This window comes from Xiphophorus maculatus, chromosome 14 (assembly GCF_002775205.1).
Source record: "Xiphophorus maculatus strain JP 163 A chromosome 14, X_maculatus-5.0-male, whole genome shotgun sequence".
Taxonomy (NCBI): domain Eukaryota; kingdom Metazoa; phylum Chordata; class Actinopteri; order Cyprinodontiformes; family Poeciliidae; genus Xiphophorus; species Xiphophorus maculatus.
The window spans coordinates 310,378-331,783 of NC_036456.1; the positions used below are offsets into that span (position 1 = coordinate 310,378).

The 21,406-nt window shown below is 42.0% G+C and overlaps 1 protein-coding gene across 3 annotated transcripts in view; it reads right to left on the reverse strand.

Moving 5' to 3' along the window:
• The window catches only part of aco1 (aconitase 1), a 73,060-nt gene that overhangs the window by 48,984 nt on the left and 2,670 nt on the right, over window positions 1-21,406 (reverse strand). For 2 of the 3 annotated variants that reach the window (XM_023346287.1, XM_023346289.1), the window contains 9 exons: window positions 11,297-11,434; window positions 11,131-11,200; window positions 10,870-11,053; window positions 5,630-5,769; window positions 5,372-5,543; window positions 5,085-5,185; window positions 4,804-4,920; window positions 4,384-4,543; window positions 4,161-4,296 (listed from right to left, as the gene is read on the reverse strand). In XM_023346287.1, the coding sequence (XP_023202055.1) occupies window positions 4,161-4,296; window positions 4,384-4,543; window positions 4,804-4,920; window positions 5,085-5,185; window positions 5,372-5,543; window positions 5,630-5,769; window positions 10,870-11,053; window positions 11,131-11,200; window positions 11,297-11,434 (1,218 nt within the window). Of the gene's footprint in view, window positions 1-4,160; window positions 4,297-4,383; window positions 4,544-4,803; window positions 4,921-5,084; window positions 5,186-5,371; window positions 5,544-5,629; window positions 5,770-10,869; window positions 11,054-11,130; window positions 11,201-11,296; window positions 11,435-14,819; window positions 15,464-21,406 lie in introns of those variants that run through there. The other variant, XM_023346288.1, reaches the window with a different exon arrangement.

Below are 21,406 nucleotides of genomic sequence, written 5' to 3' on the forward strand. Positions count from 1 at the left end.
AATTTTATATGAAATAATTAGTTTTATGTTTCTTGCCTATATGTAAATCCAGAGCAAATAAATAATGGAAAGAATCAACTCAAACTTTTCATTCAAAAGTTGTTCATTATGTTTAATTAGTTGAGACTAATATGTCAGGATCTGTTCCGTATCTGTGTTTATTTTGAGTTTCTGTGTCTCTTAGTCTCCGTATTGTATTGTCTCCCCTTGATTGTTCCCAGGTGTTTCTTGTCTCCTTGATTACCCTCTGTGTATTTAACCCCACCTGTGTTCTTTGTTCCTCGTCGGGTCTGTCTAGTTTCCAGTTGTCACCTGTTGTGATCATTGCTCTCTGCTTCTCTGTGTTCTGGACTTTTGGATTTTGGATTTGCATCTTATTAAATCATCTACTTTATTGCTACCTGGGTTTGCTGCCTCTGCCTCACCACCACTCACACCACAAAACCTGACAGTAGGACCCGACCAAGAGTACTACGGTGAGGCATGCCGTTGAAGGATACTTTTATCTCCAACATGTACCCAGTTCGATGGGATGATTTGTTATTTAACATCAGAGACTTTGTAGTGATTGTTGCAGAGCCATATTTCGCCCCCAGATGCCTTGGGGTAGCCATCAGGCTACTCCTAGAACTGGAAGGATGGTCAGACCAACTCCAGTCCCTGGGGTTGGTAAGGCTACAGCAGGAGGCAGAGTGGGAACGCCAGGCAGCTCTAGCCTTCATGGCTGGCGACCCTCTGCCTCCAGAGCCGGACTTCCGCTCCACCAGCCCAGCCCCAGCGTCTCCAGGACCAGTACCACCTCCAGTTCCAGTCTCCGCCGCAGAAGTATCTCCTCCCCTCGCCACAGCCTCTGTCTCTGCGCCTCCAGCAGCTCCAGAGTCCGCTCCAGCCGCTGCTCTGGCCTCCGGCCTGGCAACCGTCCCCATGGTGATGGGGTTTCAGGCGGCCCACCTGGCACCTGGCCGACAAGCAGCGCGGCTGGTGGCTTGGCCGGCCCCAGTTAGTGGGTTCTCGGCCCCGCCTAGTAGTGCTCCTTTTGAGTCCCCGCCTAGTAGTGTTCCCTCCTCAGAGGTGCCTAGTGTTCCCTCCTCAGAGGTGTCTAGTGTTCCCTCCTCAGTGCCTTCTAGTGTTCGCTCAGCGCCTTCCAGTTTCCCTCCTGAGTCCCCGCCTCCTGTGGCTCGGCCCCTGCGCCCACGTCGCCTGCCGGACCCGCCTCCTGTGGCTCAGTCCCTGTGCCGACGTCGCCCGCCGGACCCGCCTCCTGTGGCTCGGCCCCTGCGCCGACGTCGCCCGACGGACCCTCCCCTTGGGTCCCGCCTCCTGCGCCGAAGACGTCCGCCGGACCTCCCCCTTGGCTTCCTCCTTCGGCATCACGGACGCCCTCCGGACCTCCCACGACGGTCTGCCTCCTGTGCCTTCGCCCATTATGGATGGGTTGTTTTGGACTGTTAGCCCTTCCTGTGCCTCCGCCCATTCTGTTGGGTTGTTTTTTTTGGACTCTAGCCCCCCTTCCGGCGCCCATCTGCCCGCCCTAGTTGTGTTTTTTTTGGACCTGGTTTTGTTTTTTGGGCGTCTGGTAGCCGCCCTTGATTGGGGGGGGGGATAATGCCAGGATCTGTTCCGTTTCTGTGTCTCTTAGTCTCCGTATTGTATTGTCTCCCCTTGATTGTTCCCAGGTGTTTCTTGTCTCCTTGATTACCCTCTGTGTATTTAACCCCACCTGTGTTCTTTGTTCCTCGTTGGGTCCTCGTCGTGTCTGTCTAGTTTCCAGTTGTCACCTGTTGTGATCATTGCTCTCTGCTTCTCTGTGTTCTGGACTTTTGGATTTTGGATTTGCATCTTATTAAATCATCTACTTTATCGCTACCTGGGTTTGCTGCCTCTGCCTCACCACCACTCACACCACAAAACCTGACCTAATAATTTATAAGCAGAATCATCATCATTGGACACATACAGTAAGTCACTGATAAAAGTGTGAAAAGGTATCATGATGTGATACACCATTGAAGAGGATTACATGACCCCATAACCAATGTTCCCTCTAAGCTGCGCGCTTGCGCAATCTCGCACTGCTCACACATTCTCAGCGCACAATAAAATCTATGCAGGGCATAAAATGAAATCCAACGTAAACTATACATTGAGCTCAGACATCAGTTTTGACTATGGACCAATGACGTATAACGATCTAACTCGGTGAGTCACAAGTGTCCAGCCAATGATACGATACGGTTCACTTATGGTACGCAGCCAATCAGAGACATATTGTGTGTACGTGCCTTGTGCTGTGGCACCGTGCAGATTTGCTAGGTAGGAAAAGTACGGCGGAGTTAAGAGATGCTAAAGCTACCACGCTATCATGGCTAAGCGAGCAGTGGGACATCCACTCACCACCCAAAGTAAAAAATAAATGTGCTTCTTTTAAGATGGAATGGCTGTCGGAGCTTGTGCAAAAAGAAGAACAAGTGGTGAAACTGGGTGAGATTTTTTCTTTTTCAAGTGAGAAAGGTTTACTCTGCAAAACATGCAGCGAAGCCAAATTAGTAAGCGAGTTTTCAGAGGGAAAAATGTGGACTGAATGGAAGTTGGACTACCTCGAGCGTACAACCACTGGAGAGGTGAGAAAGAAAGATGTGAAAAAACTGCGTAATTAAATATTTTACAGACAAAGAGTTACAAGAACTTATACACTATCACAAGCTAGAACACACATTTCATTGTGCAGAATGTGAATGTTCAATGTGAACAAAAAGTTATGTCTGAAAGGTGAAATTGTCTCATTTCTCACCATGGCCAGAACATACTATGCATCTCATGTACAGCAATGTTTTTGTTTTTTTATTCTAAGTGGGGCAAATCACTTATATTAAAAGCAAACTAATGGAAGTTGCTGCTGTAATCTGATTCTTTTAATAAGCCATGTAACTTTCTATGATCCCAGATTTATAACAGGTGTAATACTGGTGTGTGGCCGTAGTGCGCACATGTGATGTTGCTCACAGTGGTCCTCAGTGTACTCAGGGAGCTTGACCCAGACACATGAAAAATTAGAGGGAACATTGCCCATAACATTTAGCTAGCACCAGCATTATTATTATTATTATTATTTTAAATTAAAATAAGAATTCTGAAAAAAAAAAAATAATAATCTGAATTTTGAGATTAAAGTCAGGTTTCTGACTTTTTTCCATGGCTATAATTCTCTTCCAAAGGTAAACAATTATTTAGTTAAGCTTTTAATAATCCAATAACATTGGCACATTATTTCAAACATTTTCTGCTTAAAAATGGCTAAATTTTTATTGTATATTTGAGATAATTATACTTTCCTGCATGCTTGTTCATGACATAACAGATTATAATTTCTATGCAAATGCTATTTATAAAAGAAAACTATTTAAAAATCTATAGGGTTTGAATGACTATTCTGACAGAATGTTCTAGTCGCGGTTTGAGCGTGGCAGGAATAACTTCCAGGTCAGACTGCTTGCCAAAAATGAAATCATGAAAATCAAAATTGAGCACTCGTTATCTGTTTTTTTCCATTTTCATTTTGTGTACTGAATGGGAAATCGGATAATGAGCCGAGCTGAACCGTTATCCGATTTTGGTTTGATAAACGAAAAACTGAGTCTATTTTCGTTTTTTTAGTTTTCATTTCAAACAAAAAAACGAACTGCCTGAAAATACACAGACCGAATAGTCATATATAGTCATCATAGTCGTTATCCGATTTAAGATTTTGGTTTAATAAGCAATAAAACTAGTCTTTTGTCATTTTTCACTTCAAACAAAAAAAAAAACGAACTGCCTGAAAATACACGGACTGAGCCGCAAATCTGATATCCGATTTTGGTTTAATGAACAAAAAAACGAGTCTATTTTCGTTTTTTTATTTTTCACTTCAAACGAAAAAACGAACTGGCTGAAAATGCAGGGACCACCAATGTGGCCCTGTATTGCAATTTTCTAAAAATAGACATTTTATTATATATATTACTCCGATTAAGTAAATTATTGAAAACACCTCAGATATTGACTTAAAGTATAACTTACAATGTGTAAATAATGTTTCTCTTGTTAGTTGCCTAAGCCAGCCAACATGAGTGGGTACATCAAGAGTCTATAAACTCAGAAGTAACTACTGAGCAACTTACCCCAGCTGAGACATGCAGTCCATGACGCCACTCTTCTTCAGGTAGTAGGTCACCACTCCGCTGCCAGGTGACAGGCTGGTCTTTATGTACGGCTTCACACTTAGACCATACTCTATTGCTTTCTTAGCAAGAAGCCCTGGAACAACACATGCTAGCAGTTAGTTTTGATTGGGACAATGGGTCATTTCAGCATTAAAGCCATGGACAGATGTGGTACATCCACCTGCTCCAAGCATGACAGACGGGTTGCTGGTGTTGGTGCAGCTGGTGATAGCAGCAATGACTACTGAGCCGTGGCCCAGAGTATACTCCTTCCCACTGAACTGGAAGGGGACCGTAGTGCTATGGTGTTCAGGTGCCACCTGGAAACCCTTAAATCCTTGCTAAGAAGATCAGAATTGAATGGTAAAATTAAATAGGTTCATTATAAAGTTCTGTATAACTATACAAAATAGAAGAGTCACTATTTAATGGTATTCACCACGGAATTTCACAGACATAATAAATCATGGTAAAATACAGTACAAGGTTGAATAAACTCAAAAGCTAAAATGTTTAATATAACTTTCGGTACTGTGTTGTGGCTTTGCCTTTTGTTGAACTTTTTATTGTATAAAACTAAACCAAAGCAAACTGAACCAACCTTTGCTCCCAAACAAGATTCAAAATCCGTTTTCATTTCAGAAACAGGAATCCTGTCCTGCGGCCTTTTGGGACCACTGCAGCAAGGAACCACTGTGCCGAGGTCTAACTGTACTACCTTAAAGAGAAAAGAAAAACACATATTCTTAAATCTTCGATCAGCCTTAATGATTTAAATTGACTCTCTGATTTTAAATCCCAAACATTTTTTTTTTTTCAGTTTTGAAACAAATCATGCAAGATTAGTCTCATTAATGTTTTGATAAAGATTAGCTTAATTACCTGAGTGAAATCTGGATCCTGGGCAATATTATTGTAGTCTCTGAACATGCCTGCTGCCTTCAGGTACTTGGTAATGTAGGCCAGTGTTTCTGGTTCCCGTCCTAAAACAAGACACTATCATCACTTTTGATGAATGCGGAAAAATGTCCAATATCCATAGCTTCAAACTTGCAGAGTTTAAAGAGCAGTAACTGCTGAAAATCACATACTATTTTCTGCTGAGTTAATTTAGCAAGTAAAAGTCTCTAGAAATAAGAGAACTCTAGTTCACACAACTGGACACTCACCAGTCTGTTCCAGGTACTTCACGCTGATGTCATCCACTGGGAAGAAAGCCGCTGTGGCTCCGTACTCCGGACACATATTAGCAATGGTGGCTCTGTCAGCAATGGATAGCTGGGCCACACCCGGACCGAAAAACTCCACAAACTTCCCCACAACACCCACCTGCCGGAGGTGCTTCAGGTCCAAGAGGAGGAGGACAAAATGTCAGGGACACTGGACCATTTTGTTGTCATTTCTGCAGATAACCTCTGACTAATTACCTTAGTCACAGTGAGGACGATGTCAGTGGAGGTGATGAGCTTGTCTGGTGTCCCATGCAGTTTGTATCCCACCACCTCAGGAAGCACCATGCTTATTGGCTGCCCCAGCATCACAGCTTCTGCTTCAATGCCCCCAACACCTGAAAAGCAAAGGCTGACTTTAATTCAACAGCTAATAAGTACCTTTAAAGATGACATTCTATGAATGCACATGATCTATCTACAGGGTTTGGTTTTCTGGATAGTTGAACTGATGTCAGCCTGATTTTAAGGCCAGAGTTAGCATCCCTGATCCCAAGGTTCCTGCATGTGTAGCAGTGTGATGTTATTACATTAGATTGTCAAGTGACAAGCTATTCTGGTAGGAAATCATATGAGGATCGGCAGCTTTTATTTTGAAAAGACGACAGATCCATTGCAAAACAGCGGGTAACTTCCTGTTTCAAACTTATTATTTTTATTCAAATTCAATGTGTTGCAAATGAAAATGTAAATTATTATCTTTACTGTTAAACATATTGAGTTCATGGATTGTTGTTTTGAGTGTCAGTTCGGGGTTTAAAAAAGACAAATTAACGAATCATACCATTATGGTCTGTGAAGCGTTTTCCCACGCTCTCTGTCGCTCTCTTTCTGTTCGGATTCCGTGGGAGAAGGTATGAGGTTTTGTTTTTTTGTGTTCAGTAAGTGTATTTTAAGCATAATAAGTGACAGTTTGATTATTGTTCTTGTAAAATAATATGCTTTGGAGCACTTAAACTTTGTTAAACGGTGACAAAACTGTGTTAGCAGTTATTTAGCTGCTCTTATGCTACATGAAACATTGCTAATGAAAATGCCTATGTGCTGAAAATAGCATTATTCATGGTTAAACAGGTGCTGTGAAACACTGTGATGAGAAAAGGCCTGTTTTTGACTACTGTTTTCTGCTATTTGAATGCAGGTATGTGATGTTTCACTATTTTTGGTGTGGGATTATTTTGTTTATTATTATTTTTTTCTTATTCATGTACTGTTTAAGATTATTATGCTCATGTTTGGGCTTAGTTATTAATTATTGTTGCAATTATTTTGATTTAGTACGGTAAATGTGTTATTTTACACAATTCACACGCGTGCTCTTTCTGTTCGGATTCTGTGGGAGAAGGCTCTGTGGGACACTGATGAGATAAAGCCTGTTTTTGAATACTTTCTGCTATTTGGATGCAGGAGCATTAAAAGTGCTTTCAGATCAGCTGTTGTCTGTCTGTTATTTCCCACATGACAGAATCAACTATGCTACACATGATTTAAATGTTTCTCTACTAGAACACTCCGGGACCACAGTCACTAGGAGGTTTAAGTAGAACTTCTGACAGACAGGAAATAGGTCGGCTATTTCAACAGAAGTCTTTCAGCAGGACCATGTGAAACATGCAGGACACCGGCCCTTTAAAAGTAGGCTGGTTTTATTTGACAGGTTGTGAATAAGACTTACATGACACTGTCATAAACATGACATAACACCTGTCATGAACATGAGTAAGTCTTCATGAATATTTATGACTGTTAAAATAAAGTCATTCGTTAAATCATGACACTTTTAATACAAAGTTGACATTATTCAATATGTCTTTGTTATGACAACTTGACATTAACCGTGACAAAAATGTCTTCATTATGACAACCTGACATTAACCAAGAAATCGTGATCCGTCATAAATTTGTTATAAAAGTATGGGCTCTTTGCACCTGCCGTGCTGACGTCACAACCGCATGCGCAAATGCGGCTCTCTTTTTTCCGCTTTGAGTTACCATGACAGCTAAAAAAGACAAAGTCGTATTTCAGACGCAAATAAAACAATACTATGAACATTGTTGTCTTCCTAATATAATGAGCTTTTAAGTTTTCATGGATTTCCAAACGATCCTGAATTAAGAAGATGGTGGCTTGTAAATATTCGTGGCTACCAGTTAAAGCTAACGCCGCACAGCAAAGTTTACAGCCTTCACTTCACTCCGGATCAACTTCTTCAGCCTAAAGAAGAAGGTAAAGGAGCCTCCTGTGTTATTTCCATGGAATCACTTCTGTATTCAGCCTGAAAGAGTTTATGGGAACGAGAGAGCAGACCAGAGCCAGACAACCGAGCAACCGATCTGCCTGTAAACACCGTCCTGCTTCACAAGAAGCATGCAAAACTAATAAAGCAAAATAACACGGAGACCTTAAGGAACACGGCTATATTTTTCTAAAAGCAACAACTTTGAACCTGAACAGTCAGCTGAACTAGAACTCCGACACCAGAGCTGCTCTACTGTTAAGCTATGGGCTTGTTGTGCTTCCTCATGCTTCACAAGTAAAATGCCTGGGTCTCTGACACTAACGACAATAAACGCACATAATATACTTGAAAATAAGGTAAAAACATTGTCCGGTAGAATGGATGAAAAATGTTTAGATACTTAAATAGTACATTTTTACAAGAAAAATGTCTAGCATAAGCTAAAGCTAATGTTAGCCACAAAGTTTAAAGAAAGTAAAACTCACCTACGTATCTGTGAACGTATAATGAGGCGAACATCTTAAAACCGTTCTCCAGCTTATTGTTGGGGCTTCGGATCAATGTTCATCATTAATTGTTACCTTGGACAAGCCCTGCAAACACCCAGTGTAAAGAGCCTTTTTCAATAGATCGGAAACGATTGAGCCGCTTTTCCTCGAACACGGAAGCTGAGGTGCAAAGAGCCCATTACCGATTAAACTTTAAAAATGATGTGGCTTTATCTGATAGTATTATATTGCTCTGCCATTTTGTTTAGTCTTGAATTTTTAATTGATCTGAAGTTTTACAGCAAGATGTCTACAAAGCACTTATGAACTTTGCATTTGAAACATTACATAAGGCTGTTTTAAGTAGTGCAATACACCATCTCCACCAGTGAGAGGCAGCAGTGCACGAACAGGCATGTAAGTGTGTTGGTGAAGAAGAAATCTTCCATCTTGTGGGGCCAACCTAACCCAAGTTATAACGGCCAGACCTCCTGCTTAAAAAGAAGCCAATACACTTAGGAATGTCTCTTGTTCTTATAATGTTAACTATGAGCAATTCAAGCCAATGCTACCTTGCTGTAAGTTAATGTTAGCTAAAGTTATTAAACTCCATTACTGTAAAGTTAGCCCTTAATCTTAAACATATTTTAAAGACAGGCAAATAGGTTTTTTCCCTCCAATTCTAATCTAACAAATTAAAAGCTAATATGTTAGTCAACGTTATCTTTTATGTGCATTACTTTGCAACTTGTGATGTGCTTGTTTTCTTTGTTTTGGCAACTTTAGCTATATGAAGACCCATTTTAGCCTAAGGACACAAGGTGGGGAGTGAGGTGGACAAATGTGGCTAATGAAGACATGCTATAGGTGTGGACGGTGCTAATGAGGACCAGCCATGAGAGAAAGAAATCCCTGTTTGACCAAAGAGGAAGAAGCAGATGAAATATTTCCCAAGAAAATTAGGTAAGTCATTTATGTGTTACTGTTTTCTCCAGGTGAAGGAGGGTACGACGGAACAGGGAAGTGGGGAAGGGGATTAGGAATCAACATCCACCAGTTAAGTTAACAAGTTACGTTTTAAACAACTAATTGTTGACAAATGTAAAACTGGTGTTTAATCTATTTATTTGTTAATAAACTTCTTAAGTCATACGTGCGGAAGAGGCCACTGGGGAAAAAAATACAAAATTCTGCCTTTTTTTCTCAGAATTCTCATTTTAATCTCAGAATTCTGAGATTAAAGTCAGAATTCAATTTTGTTTTTGTATGCGAGTATTTCAACAATTAGTGCTTATTTTTTCTACACCTGTGAGAACTTATGTTATTATTTGATACAAGAGCAGTAGTGTAGCAGTAGCCTTATATCTTGCCTACAATATACAGTATATTTTGCTGTAAATTCTATATTTACATTATTTGCTACTTGTTTCACTTTACTTGAGGTGAGAGTTAATATTAATGACACTGTAATAACACTTAATGCCATTTTCATAATTGTTGCTACTTCTTCTACTTGATGTAAGAGGAATTATTAATTACGCTGTTATTAAATCATTTGACAGTGTAATAAAGCTTAATGAAATCTTTATTGTTGGTCCTACTTGTTCCGCTTTGTTTCAGGTAGGGGGAGATATTAATTATTGTTTTGTTAAAGCAGTAATTATTACAGTGTTATTACACTGCTTTTGACAGTGTAATAATACTAAATGATAATATAATGACTACTATTATGACATATTTATGACATATGATGATTCTTGGTTAATGTCAAGTTGCCATAAAGACATTTTGAATAATGCCAACTTTGTATTAAAATTGTCATGATTAACCGAATAACACTTTATAATAACAGTCATAAATATTCATGAAGACTTACTCATGTTCATGACAGGTGTTATGTCATATTTATGACCGTGTCATGTAAGTCTTATTCACAACCTGTCAAATAAAGTGTTACCAATGTTTATATACATATTATTATTGTTATGAAGTGTTTCCTCTCCTCATGTTCTCTCTTTTTTTCCACAATAGCTTATATTTTAAGCAAGAAATATACAGGGACAAAATAAAACATGGACAGTACAAAATAAGATATAAATATAAATAAAATATCTAAGGTACAAACAAAGAACAAGTAAATTATGATGTGAAAATTAAACTGGTGCTCAAGGGTTGTGGTCTGTGTTTTAGGGCCAGCGCAGCTAACTTTTTAGTTAGTAATGTCACCACTTATATTACTGCTACTGCTAACATTTTACTACAAAAGTTTATCTTTAAGCAGTGCAGAGGTATTTAGTGATAAAGAGGAACCTACAGGTGGACTGTGGCTCTAACACAAGTCCAGCAATAACTAACATTACTGCTGGTAGTTATTGCTGGACTAACAGCAATAATGGTGGTCCAGCAATAACTACCATTAGTTATTACTCTTCTTTCTCTGTAAGAATAATAGCTGCCTTCGTACAGAGGCTGCTGCTCTGTAAGAAACTACTGAACCTGGTTAGTTTTCTGATTCTCCAAAGACTTAAAAGCCATCAGGAGAAAATTAAGTGTCACAAGATTTCTGGAAAAATCTAATAAAAGTCTGACAACATAATAATCTGCAGGTGACACTGTAAAGTCAAACATCAAGAGTATAATTGACTTCATACTTGCCATGGTTCAAACAAACCAAATAGATTGGAATAAGGTAAGGGTTGTACGGTCTCACCCCAGCCAAGAACACCCAGCCCATCAATCATGGTGGTATGGGAATCTGTGCCCACCAGACTGTCTGGGTAGAAGAAGCCATCGTAATTAAACACCACCCGGGCCAAATACTCCAGGTTGACCTGGTGTACAATTCCTGAACCGGGAGGAATGATCCGCATGTTCTTGAAGGCTTTGGACCCCCACTGGGAAAAACAGGCATCATGTTAACAATCTAGTTACTTCAAACAGTATGGACAAAGAGGTTGTTTTTAACATACACCTTCAAAAACTGAAATCTTTCTCTATTGCGGTCAAACTCTAAATCCTGGTTCTTTTGAAGGCTGTCAGACCTGGAGGAAGAAACAGGACCCATCAAGAGATCAGATAACAGGATAACACACGATCTACAGAATGATCCAATGATGGCAAGAACTGCAAGGTCTTACTTCCTGTTAAAGTCCACTTGGATGGAGTGATCAATAACGAGGTCAGCAGGACAAACTGGATTAATCTTTTCTGGGTCACCATCCAATTTTGTCACGGCATCCCGCATGGCAGCGAAGTCTACCACAGCAGGAACACCACTGCAAAGACACACCGTGTCAATAGACAGACATGCACTTAAAGCCTATTTTGAAACTTTTCAAATACAAACAGATTTTTTACAGGTCTTTTGACAATTACAATAATTTATAACTATATATTTGAGGAAACCTGTTATGGAACCTTTTGTGTTTTAAACTTTCATTGAACAGGATAAAAACAGGCTGGTACTGATAAAGTCAATTAGACCCCAGAAAAAGCCAGAGCTTATGAAGCTGTGGCTGAAGCTGGTAAGACAGTGTGAGCTGAAAGGCCATTCAGTGAGGAGGAAGCCATTACTCCAAAAATAAACATAAAAAAAAACCAGACTGCAGTTTGCAAAGACACACAGGGACAAAGTTCTTCATTTTTGGAGACATGTCCTATGGTTTGATAACAGTAAGATGAAAATATTTGGCCATAATGAGAATAGCTACATTTGGAGGAAAAACTGGGATGCTTGGGATCAACCCATTTATAATCGGTATTGAGGAGTGAGATTGGTCTATAAGAGGAACATTTTAGAGCAGTGGTCCCCAACCCCCGGGCCGTGGACCGGTATCGGTCCGTGGACCAATTGGTGCCGGGCCGCAAAAGAAATAATTAAATATTTCCATTTTATGTATTATTTGAGTCTGGAGGATCTTTTATTTTGAAAATCCTTTAACCGGATTATCTTGGTTACGTCTTGCGCGCCAACATTGAGCCACAAGCAGCAAAATGAGTAAGAAACAGATCAGATTCTTTGGAAAGTTTCTTTGCGAAGGGAAAAAGGTCCAGAGAAGAGACAGGAGAATGGATTTATCCCGGTAGGTGATTCCCACATTCCAAGCTCTGCATGATAAGGTGACCGGCTCGTTAATGAGGCAATGAAGCCTTAAAACTGCTTCGCCACATAGAGACCAGGCACCCTGTGCATAAGCAACACTTCGGGTGTCATTGTCTCCCAGATGGGACCATCTCATTGCAGAGAAACAAGCTCAGGGCTTCCATTAATTAATTTGTATGTTCTCCCTGTGCATAAAGCTTCTTCCCACAGTTCAAAAACATGACTGTCAGGTTAATTGGTCTCTCTAAATTGCGTCCTTAATAAATCTGCAATTAAGGACACAGTCCTGCAACGCCGAACCATGAATCCGAGCTTACGTGCAGCAGCTCTATTTCCGTCCTGTACTACCAAATCTTTAGCCCTCAACTTAAAAGGTATATCGTATGAACTTATTTGTGTGGTTTCCATGACGATGGGGTATGAGCTTCAAAACATTTCTCATTTCATTTAGAACCCCTGTGCTTGTTCTACATGAAAATTAGCACTTTCTTCTTTGATTTAAAATTTTGACCTCCAATGATTCACTTCCTAGAAAAGAGCCCTGTGGCAGTTGAAGAAAAATCAACAGAAAAGCCGCACCGGGCCACAAGCCGCATAGTTCAAAGCGTGGGAAAAAAGTAGCGGCTTATTGTCCGAAAAATCCGATATTTGTGAACAAACAGAGCACAAACTAAAAGATTCAGATTGTAGCTATGGTAACCAACATTCTAATTATGAAGATTGTTCTTTGTACTTTTACAAAGTCAACTTGCCATCTTCTTAAAATCTCTAATTTAAATGTTAAACCATTTAAAATATTTTAATTTATCTATGCTGAAATCACTAAATCAAATTTAAGAGCATTGATAATCTCAATAAACAAATATTAAATTTCTATATCTGTGTTAAAATGACAGCATTTAAGGGGCCCCTCAAGGCCAGGGAGGGCCTTAAGCAGCTGCTTAGTTCATTTATGTCAGGGCTGTCAAACTCATTTTCATTTTGGGCCATATTAAAAATATGAATGTTCTTAAAGGATCGGTTGTGCCAGAATATATTGATAAAACCAATTAAACTGTTAAAATATCAATAATTAGCAGTTTCTCCTCGATTTAGTGTTTTTTACAATCAAAATTACAGATTTTATGGTGAAAATTTAGAAATATTAGTAAGGAATTGTTATATTTGCACTAATGTTAAATGTTACCTTTTATTACTCGCTGTATCAGTTATGGACTACAACTTGACATCAAGTAAGGCTGAGGCAACAGTCACTTAAACTCTGTTTTTGACCAATTTTGAGAAAATCTGCAGTAAAATCAGAAAAAAATTTGATTTTGTGTACATTTTGCAGATTTGTGAAAAACTGGAAAAACTTACTGATGTAATTTGGAGTCTAGAGGGCCACATAAAAAGCTACAACGGTCCAGATTTGGCCCCCGGGCCTTGAGTTTGACACTTGTGATTTATGCTTTGGGCCGGTTGTAAAAGTGATCAGCATTACATATTGTTTTTAGAGCCACTAACTGCTGACTTAATTTGGATTTAAAAGAATTGCAAATAATTGATATTTATTTTATTTACATATTTTTTATTTGTTGTTTTTAAGACTCTGTAGTTGTGGGTTTAATTATTGTCGGCAGTGTCTTCGAGTAATATAATTATCCAGTAATATTTTACCTTTCCTGTCAATGTAAACATTTTTATACAAAAACACAGTGGACCACTTGTGCACTGTTTAGCAAGTTTTCTTGGGGAAACCCTGCACTCTTTTTTTTACAGCATAGATGTTTACAGTTCTATAATGGTGGAATGGTTTCCATCTTCTTTCAACAGAGAACAGAAAGTTGAAGAGCAGAAGAAAGGTTCAAAAGTCCATCCAACAACTAAAGAAGAGTTTGGATGGGACACAGATAACAGCTAAGGTAAGAGCTTTGTGGTGAAAAGGGATACATGTTAGGCACAACATGCTGAGTATTAGTTACTGGACACATTAAAATAATTGAGAATTTAAAATGTTTGGAATATTTTTCAACAGCAGTCATCATAATGTCGGAACAAAGGTATCAGTAGTTACAAAGTGTCAGCATCATTTTTCCCTTTTTTTGTGACTACATCATCAAAACTTCTTGCATCCCTGCAGTGTGAGACCTAGAGATTCAAACTTGTGACCTCAATATTAGTTAAAAATCACTGCAGTTATATATTAATCTTTCCCCCCTCTGAAAAAGAGATGTCAAGTAAATTGTTAAAAATCTAATATGATTGTGATTATGACAAGATAATTTAAATTAGGCTTTTCAACTGAATGAAGTGTATTATGCATTCACTCAGATGGTAAAACTGAGGTATAAGGTTGAATGTGTAACCGGATCCCTTCTGCGTTGTGCTGGTTATCAGATGTTAGTCAGGCCGTGACTCTGTTTGGCTTTCAAAGATTTATTCTGACGAAAATATCCAACAGAAAAACAATAGTTACAAGCTGCCCGCTCCAAGTCCTCTCCCGCAGGACAACATGACAAAAAGGGCGGGGATCATGTCTCACATTAAATAAAATAAACCTTTTCTATACAACATACCTGACGAAAATATCCAACAGAAAAACAATAGTTACAAGCTGCCCGCTCCAAGTCCTACACAAACAAAAATACATAACAGAAATCAACTTAATAAATCTACAAATAAACTGGAAGTATTTAGATAGAAAGTAAATAGGACACACCTCTCCCGCAGGACAACATGACAAAAGGGGAGGGCCTAAGGGACGCAAACATTTTAAAGACAAAACCATAGAAGAAGAAATAAAAAGGAGGGGCTACTGTTCTTAAAGTAACACATTCAAAACAATGACAGCTTTTCGGTCAGGTAGAGAGCAATACAAACAACAACAAAAAAAGACATTTTGTGTAATTATAACAACAACCAGGTTACATTCACCCCCCTAGAATTACACAAAATAAAAAACAGTGATAAAGACACTTAGTAGCAGTACAATTTTATTTTATTATTTTTGCAACAATGTAACACATCAGCCAAACAGCTACCCTACAATAGGGTCAGGAGACTAGAGATCGCTCGACGCCCAGCAAAATCTCACAGTATTCCATGGACAACAAGAGGTGCCTTTTACACCCCCCCATACAGAGTAAACACATAAATGGTACTGAAGCTTATGCAAACCAAGACAAATACAATCCTAGCCAATGGCAGGAATCACATGAGAATTTGGAAACTCACACGTCAATAACAGTTTGAACATTATCCTTATCATAAAGCGCCTCAATGACGGCCATGGACTCTATCAGGCGACAGACTGGTTTAATTACCCTCCCAAAGCGTGAAGTTAGGCGGCGAACAACATCCTCACCCACCCTGTCTGGAGGATGAACAGAGCCAGCAGCATCAGGAAGATGAGGTAAGGAACCAGCAGTCGCCAGTACCCCTGTTTCCATAGAGGAGTTTTCAGAGTCATGAGGCAGGTCACTATTTCCAACTGATGGAGCCAAGGACACATCCTGAACCCATGAAGCAGTACGGTCATCCCCATCACTGCAGGACAGGGAGTCGGGTAGGGAAGGCTCAGCAGGAACAGCACTAGGAGCCTCACTAAATCTTCCTGTTCCATGTGAATCAGGAACCGGGGGGACTCGAACCACACTATCAACCTGGCGGTTCACATTCCCATCCAAGGTCATCCCCACAGGTAAAAAGTTCACGTCAAGAAGGAGGTTGCGATGCACCACACGCTCATTGCCGTGACAATCTCTAACACGATAAATATGGAGAGCAGGTTTGGAGGCAACCACCGTGTACATCACAGGCTCCCATTTATCAGAAAGCTTTCGCTTTCCTCTGGCTCCCTTGTTTGCCACCAGGACCTGATCTCCAACTGACAGAGGGTGACCCTTGACTCTCTTGTTGTACTGGTCACATTGATGTTTCTGCTCTGCACTGGTGTTCTTCTCAGCCATTAGCATGGCAGAACGTAAATCTTCAACCAGTGATTTGACATAAGTGTGGTAGTCACAAATAGCATCATCATGAAGAACGTTCCGAAAAACAAGGTCAACAGGCAGCCTGGGAATCCTCCCAAACATCAGATAGAACGGTGCAAAGCCTGTGGTCTCATGAACCGTGCAGTTGTAGGCAAAAGTCAGAGACTGGATCATCTGAGGCCATTTATGCTTCGAACGTGGAGGAAGAGATCTCAACATGTTGCCCAGGGTGCGATTGAATCTCTCTGCAGTCCCATTACCCATTGGGTGGTAGGGTGAGGTGTGCGATTTATTGACACCACTCAACTCTAAAAGCTCAGCCAGCAGCTCACTCTCAAAATTTGCACCCTGATCTGAGTGAATGCGCTGTGGGAAGCCATAAACACAGAAAAACCCATCCCATAACTTTTTTGCAACTCGTTTAGCAGTTTGATCCTGACACGGGAAAGCATGTGCTAACTTTGTGAAGTGATCAGTGATCACCAGAACATCCACAGACTTGTTGTTACTGTCCTCAGCTGACCAGAAATCAATACACACCAGCTCCATCGGAGCACTGGTTCTGATGTTCTCCAGAGGGGCTCTCACAGCAGGCTGTGGGGTTTTACTGAGGACACATCTGGGACATTTTCTCACGTAATCTCGCACATCTCTTTCCATGTCATGCCAAAAGAAACGATGACGAGCCAAGGAGAATGTTCGTGGTTGGCCCTGATGACCTGCATTATCATGGACACCAGTCAGAACCACAGACTTCAAAGCATCAGGGACCACAAACTGGAAGCGCTTACCTTTTGTCAGAGGGTCTTTTATGACACGGTAAAGAACGCCATTCAGCAATGTTAGTTTATCCCACTGCTTCAGAATTTTTAGAGCCAGTTGATTTTCACCAAAGCGTTCCCGCCTTGATGGACGGCGTCCCCGCTCAACGTACAGGACAACTCTGGAAACAACAGGATCGTTTTTCTGGTGAGAGACCAGGTCAGTTAGACAAAGAGCTGTTGATGGACCTGTGGTGTGTGGGATTATCATGCCCAGATGATCAGCTAAAGATGCTGCATGCTGAGTCTGACCAGCATCTCCACTGCAGGCAGATGACAAAAGAGAGGAGACTTCGGCACAGGTCATGGACGTGTCAGCTGTAATGGAGGAAGAGCTGTCCACTGATTGAAGCTGACAGGTCAAACGGAAAACATCCTGCACAGCATGATCAGGGACCTCACAGACATGCTCCAAAAGTTCCTGACAAGGTTCTGACAGAAGGCGATCAGCCAAAGGCTTCACAAAAGGAACTCTGCTCAGAGCATCTGCCACCACATTCTGTCTCCCTGGAACATACCTGATCTCAAAGGTGTATGGAGCAAGCTTAGAGACCCAGCGCTGTTCACAGGCATCCAGTTTGGGCTTGGTCAGGATATATGTGAGAGGATTATTATCCGTCCACACAGTAAACCTGTGACCCTTCAGCCAGTGGCTGAACTTATCACATACAGCCCACTTTAAGGCTAGGAACTCGAGCCTGTGTGCAGGATAGTTGGCCTGGCTGCGGCTGAGAGTCTTGCTGGCAAAAGCAACAGGTCTAGCAATCTCTCCATCAGCTGGGACCTGCGACAAAACAGCACCGAGCCCATCCAATGAAGCATCGGTTGAGAGAATAAATGGCTTCTCAAAATCAGGATGTGCCAGCACCACACAGTTGAGAAGTGCAGTTTTAAGGTCTCCAAACGCTTTCTCACAAGCTGGAGTCCAGTCCTGGGGAGTCAGAACACGAAAGGTTCCAGCTTTCCCATGTCCTGCGCTCTTTACTTTACGTTTCTGACCTGCGGTGAGGGCATAAAGAGGCTTTGCGATGCGGGAACAAGCTGGAATAAAGTGCTGATAGAATAGCACCATGCCCAAGAATGACCTCACCTTCTTCTGGCACGGAGTACAGCCATCCTCCTTCATGAGGTCTTTTCTTTCAAACCCTGAGATGACCCTTACCTTCTCCTGATCAACAGAAACACCACCAGCTTCCACAACATGGCCCAAGAACCTCACAGACCTCCTGAGAAAGTGACACTTTTTCTGGGCCAGCTTCAAGTTGTTTGCTCTCAGGCGACAGAAAACAACCTCCAGCCTCCTTAACGACTCCTCCTCAGACGGTGCAAATACCAACAGGTCATCTAGATAGCAGAGGAGGCTGGAAAAGTTCAAGTCACCAAAAATGTTAAGCATCATCCTCATGAAGGAAGCTGGGCTGTTGCATAACCCTTGTGGGAGACGGTTGTACTCATAAAGTCCAAGCGGCGTGGTAAAAGCAGTGTAATGTTTGTCGGACTCATGGAGAGGGATGTTGTAGAAACCAGAGGTCAAGTCCATGGTGCTGAACAGCGCATTTCCACCAAGAGCAGCAAGGCAGTCAGACTGATGGGGCAATGGATGGGCATCCTTAACGGTCTTAGCATTAAGCCAGCGGAAGTCAGTGCATATCCTCATGTCCCCAGACTTTTTCCACACCATAACAAGCGGGGAGGCATATTCACTAATAGACTTCCTTATGATACCCGTCATCTCCATCTCAGACAAGACCTCCCTCAACTGCTGATAATGTGCTGGTGGTATGCGTCGATAAGGTAAGCGAAATGGCTGGTCATCAGTCAAGTGAATGCGATGAACAAAATCCCTAGCCTCACCACAATCCAGTTTTCCCCTGGAGAACACATCCTGGTAAGAAACCACGAGTTCAGCCAGCCTTCTTTTAGACTCATTTGACACCTCACAGCTCTCTATGTCAATGTCATGCAGACCACAGTCTCTCAGCATCTGCACTGGATCAGCACTGTGATGTGATGAACCTGTTGAAACAGCTGAATGGTTGCAGTACAGTTCCGATCTCCCCTGACTGAACGCAAAGTCCTCCACAGCAACACATGGAAAGACATCAGCGATTTTAGCATTGCGGCGCAGTATCAGAGGTTTTTCTGTTGGGTTGAGGACCTTCATAGGGACCCAACGATCCCCCCACATGGGTGTGACTACACGACCCACCAAAATGTTTTTTGGAGTGGAACGAGCAGATGACGGCTCGACAACCACAGTGCCTCCCAGTGACAGTGGTGCAGTGGATGGGAGCTTACCCCAAACCACATACTCCTGACGAGGAAGGAGGGTAACAGCCTGTCTGAGCCTAACTGTTCCAATCTTGTCAGGTGAAGTAGAGTTTGACCACCGAGAAACACAACTCAGAAGCTGCAAAAACTCCTCACACTCTGGGTTTGCAGTGTTAGATGTAATGAGTTCCCAGTACCTCGAATCAGTTTTCATTCTTTGAATAAGGGGCCGGAGCACATTGCTACCAATGATGAATTCATCATGTTGGCCAGGTATCAAAAATGTCGGTACTGTAAATCTGAAGCCATAGATCTCAATGTCCAACTCATAGATGTATCGAGGCTGCGTGAGAAGGCCACCACACCCAACGAGCACCACATTCTCTGGGACTGCAAGAGGGATCAAATCAACACCCGCGGCTCTTAGTTTGCTCTCTGCCTCCACGCTCAATGTGCACGACATACTCCCAGAGTCCAACATACCCCTCAGTGTAGTCCGGTCACTAACTGAAACTGAGGCATAAAACAAATCACTAGCCCTCTGGACTCTCTGTGACCCCAAGAAAATCACTTCACTGTTCTCAGGTGAAGTATTGCAACACTCAGTATAAACAGAGCGTGCATCCAGTGTAGTCGTGAGGGTATTATCCACTCTGCCCATGCTTCCCCTCTCATCACACGGGCTCTCTAGTTTAAATTAGGATACTGGGAGGACAGCTGCGGTGTGTGATGAGCAGGCTGAGGACAATCCCTTTTAATGTGTCCTGAGCCGAAGCAGTTGAGACACAGTCTGAACAATCTGCAGTGTGAGTGTGTGGTATGCTCCTCCGAGCAACAAACCCTGCATGGTGCATGCTGAGGACGTTTAGAACCACGTGTGTAACTCCTCACATGTTGACCACTCTGTTTTGTAGCAAGAGAAGCTGCACACAGAGACAGAACCTTATCGAACATCTTTGTCATCTGAGGAGGCGGGTCAACTCCTGAACTGGAGGAAAAAGGTGGCTGGGGTGGACCTGTATTCTGAAAGGATGTAGATTGTGGAGCAACATGCTGCTGTGGCTGCTGATTCAAGGGCCCTGAAGCTGAGGAACGATCACATGCTAAAGCAGCTTGGGGAAAACGGACAGCAAATGGTGTAGCATCAGCTGACAACGCAGCACTAGGCGTTTGAGCACCAAGCTGAGGAAGACAAGAGAGAACAGGGCCTGCAGACGAACCAAGAGTCCTATTTGTAGTGACCATCGGCTTCCTAAGACTTGCAACACGGTTATCAAGGCGGCTCTGGACCTCAGCAGTAGTCCACTCCTCCACAGGTTTCAGCTGGAAGGAAAGAGCTAGACCAGGATCAGGACAATGGTTGATGAACATTGTAACAACTTCAGCTCCTGGATCCTCCACCTGCTTCCCCCTCCTACGCAAACACTCATCAGCCGCTTCAATAGACTTGTTCAGTCGAATCCAGTAGTCCATGGCTGTCTCTCCATCAGCAGGCAGGATGTTATAGAAGTCTCTCATCGGCAAACTGGAGAAGATCAGCTCACCAAAGTTGCGTTTCAAAATATCAAAAACAGTAGAAACCAACTTGTCACTACATGACTGAGGCTGGCAACGAAGCGACACCTGAACCACATCTCTGGCTTTCCCAATAAGTCTGGATGTGATGATCTCACACATTTCTACAGGGTCCACACATCTCATCCTTGACAGATAGCATCTCATCAAACCCTCCCATTCCTGGATGGAGAAGGTGTCAGAGCGGTCACCTTTGAAATATGGAGGTGCTCTAATATCAGACTGAACAACAAACCTCATTTGTGACTGATCGGTCAGGTCGCTGGGTTGGCTGTCAGCAACCTGAGACTGTGACTGACTTTGTGGGTTTAGTCCATTGAGATTCGTCGTAATGGCGTCCCCAATCTGCTTAGCCAGATCAGCAATCACCCCACTGAGAGCCTCAGTAGAAACAAGTTGGGTAGGGTCAGACCTTGCTTTGCCAATGGGTGTAGAAGCAGCAGCAGGGACAGGTGGGGGGTTAATCCCAAGCTGATCAACAGAAAATTCATATGGACTAAAAGG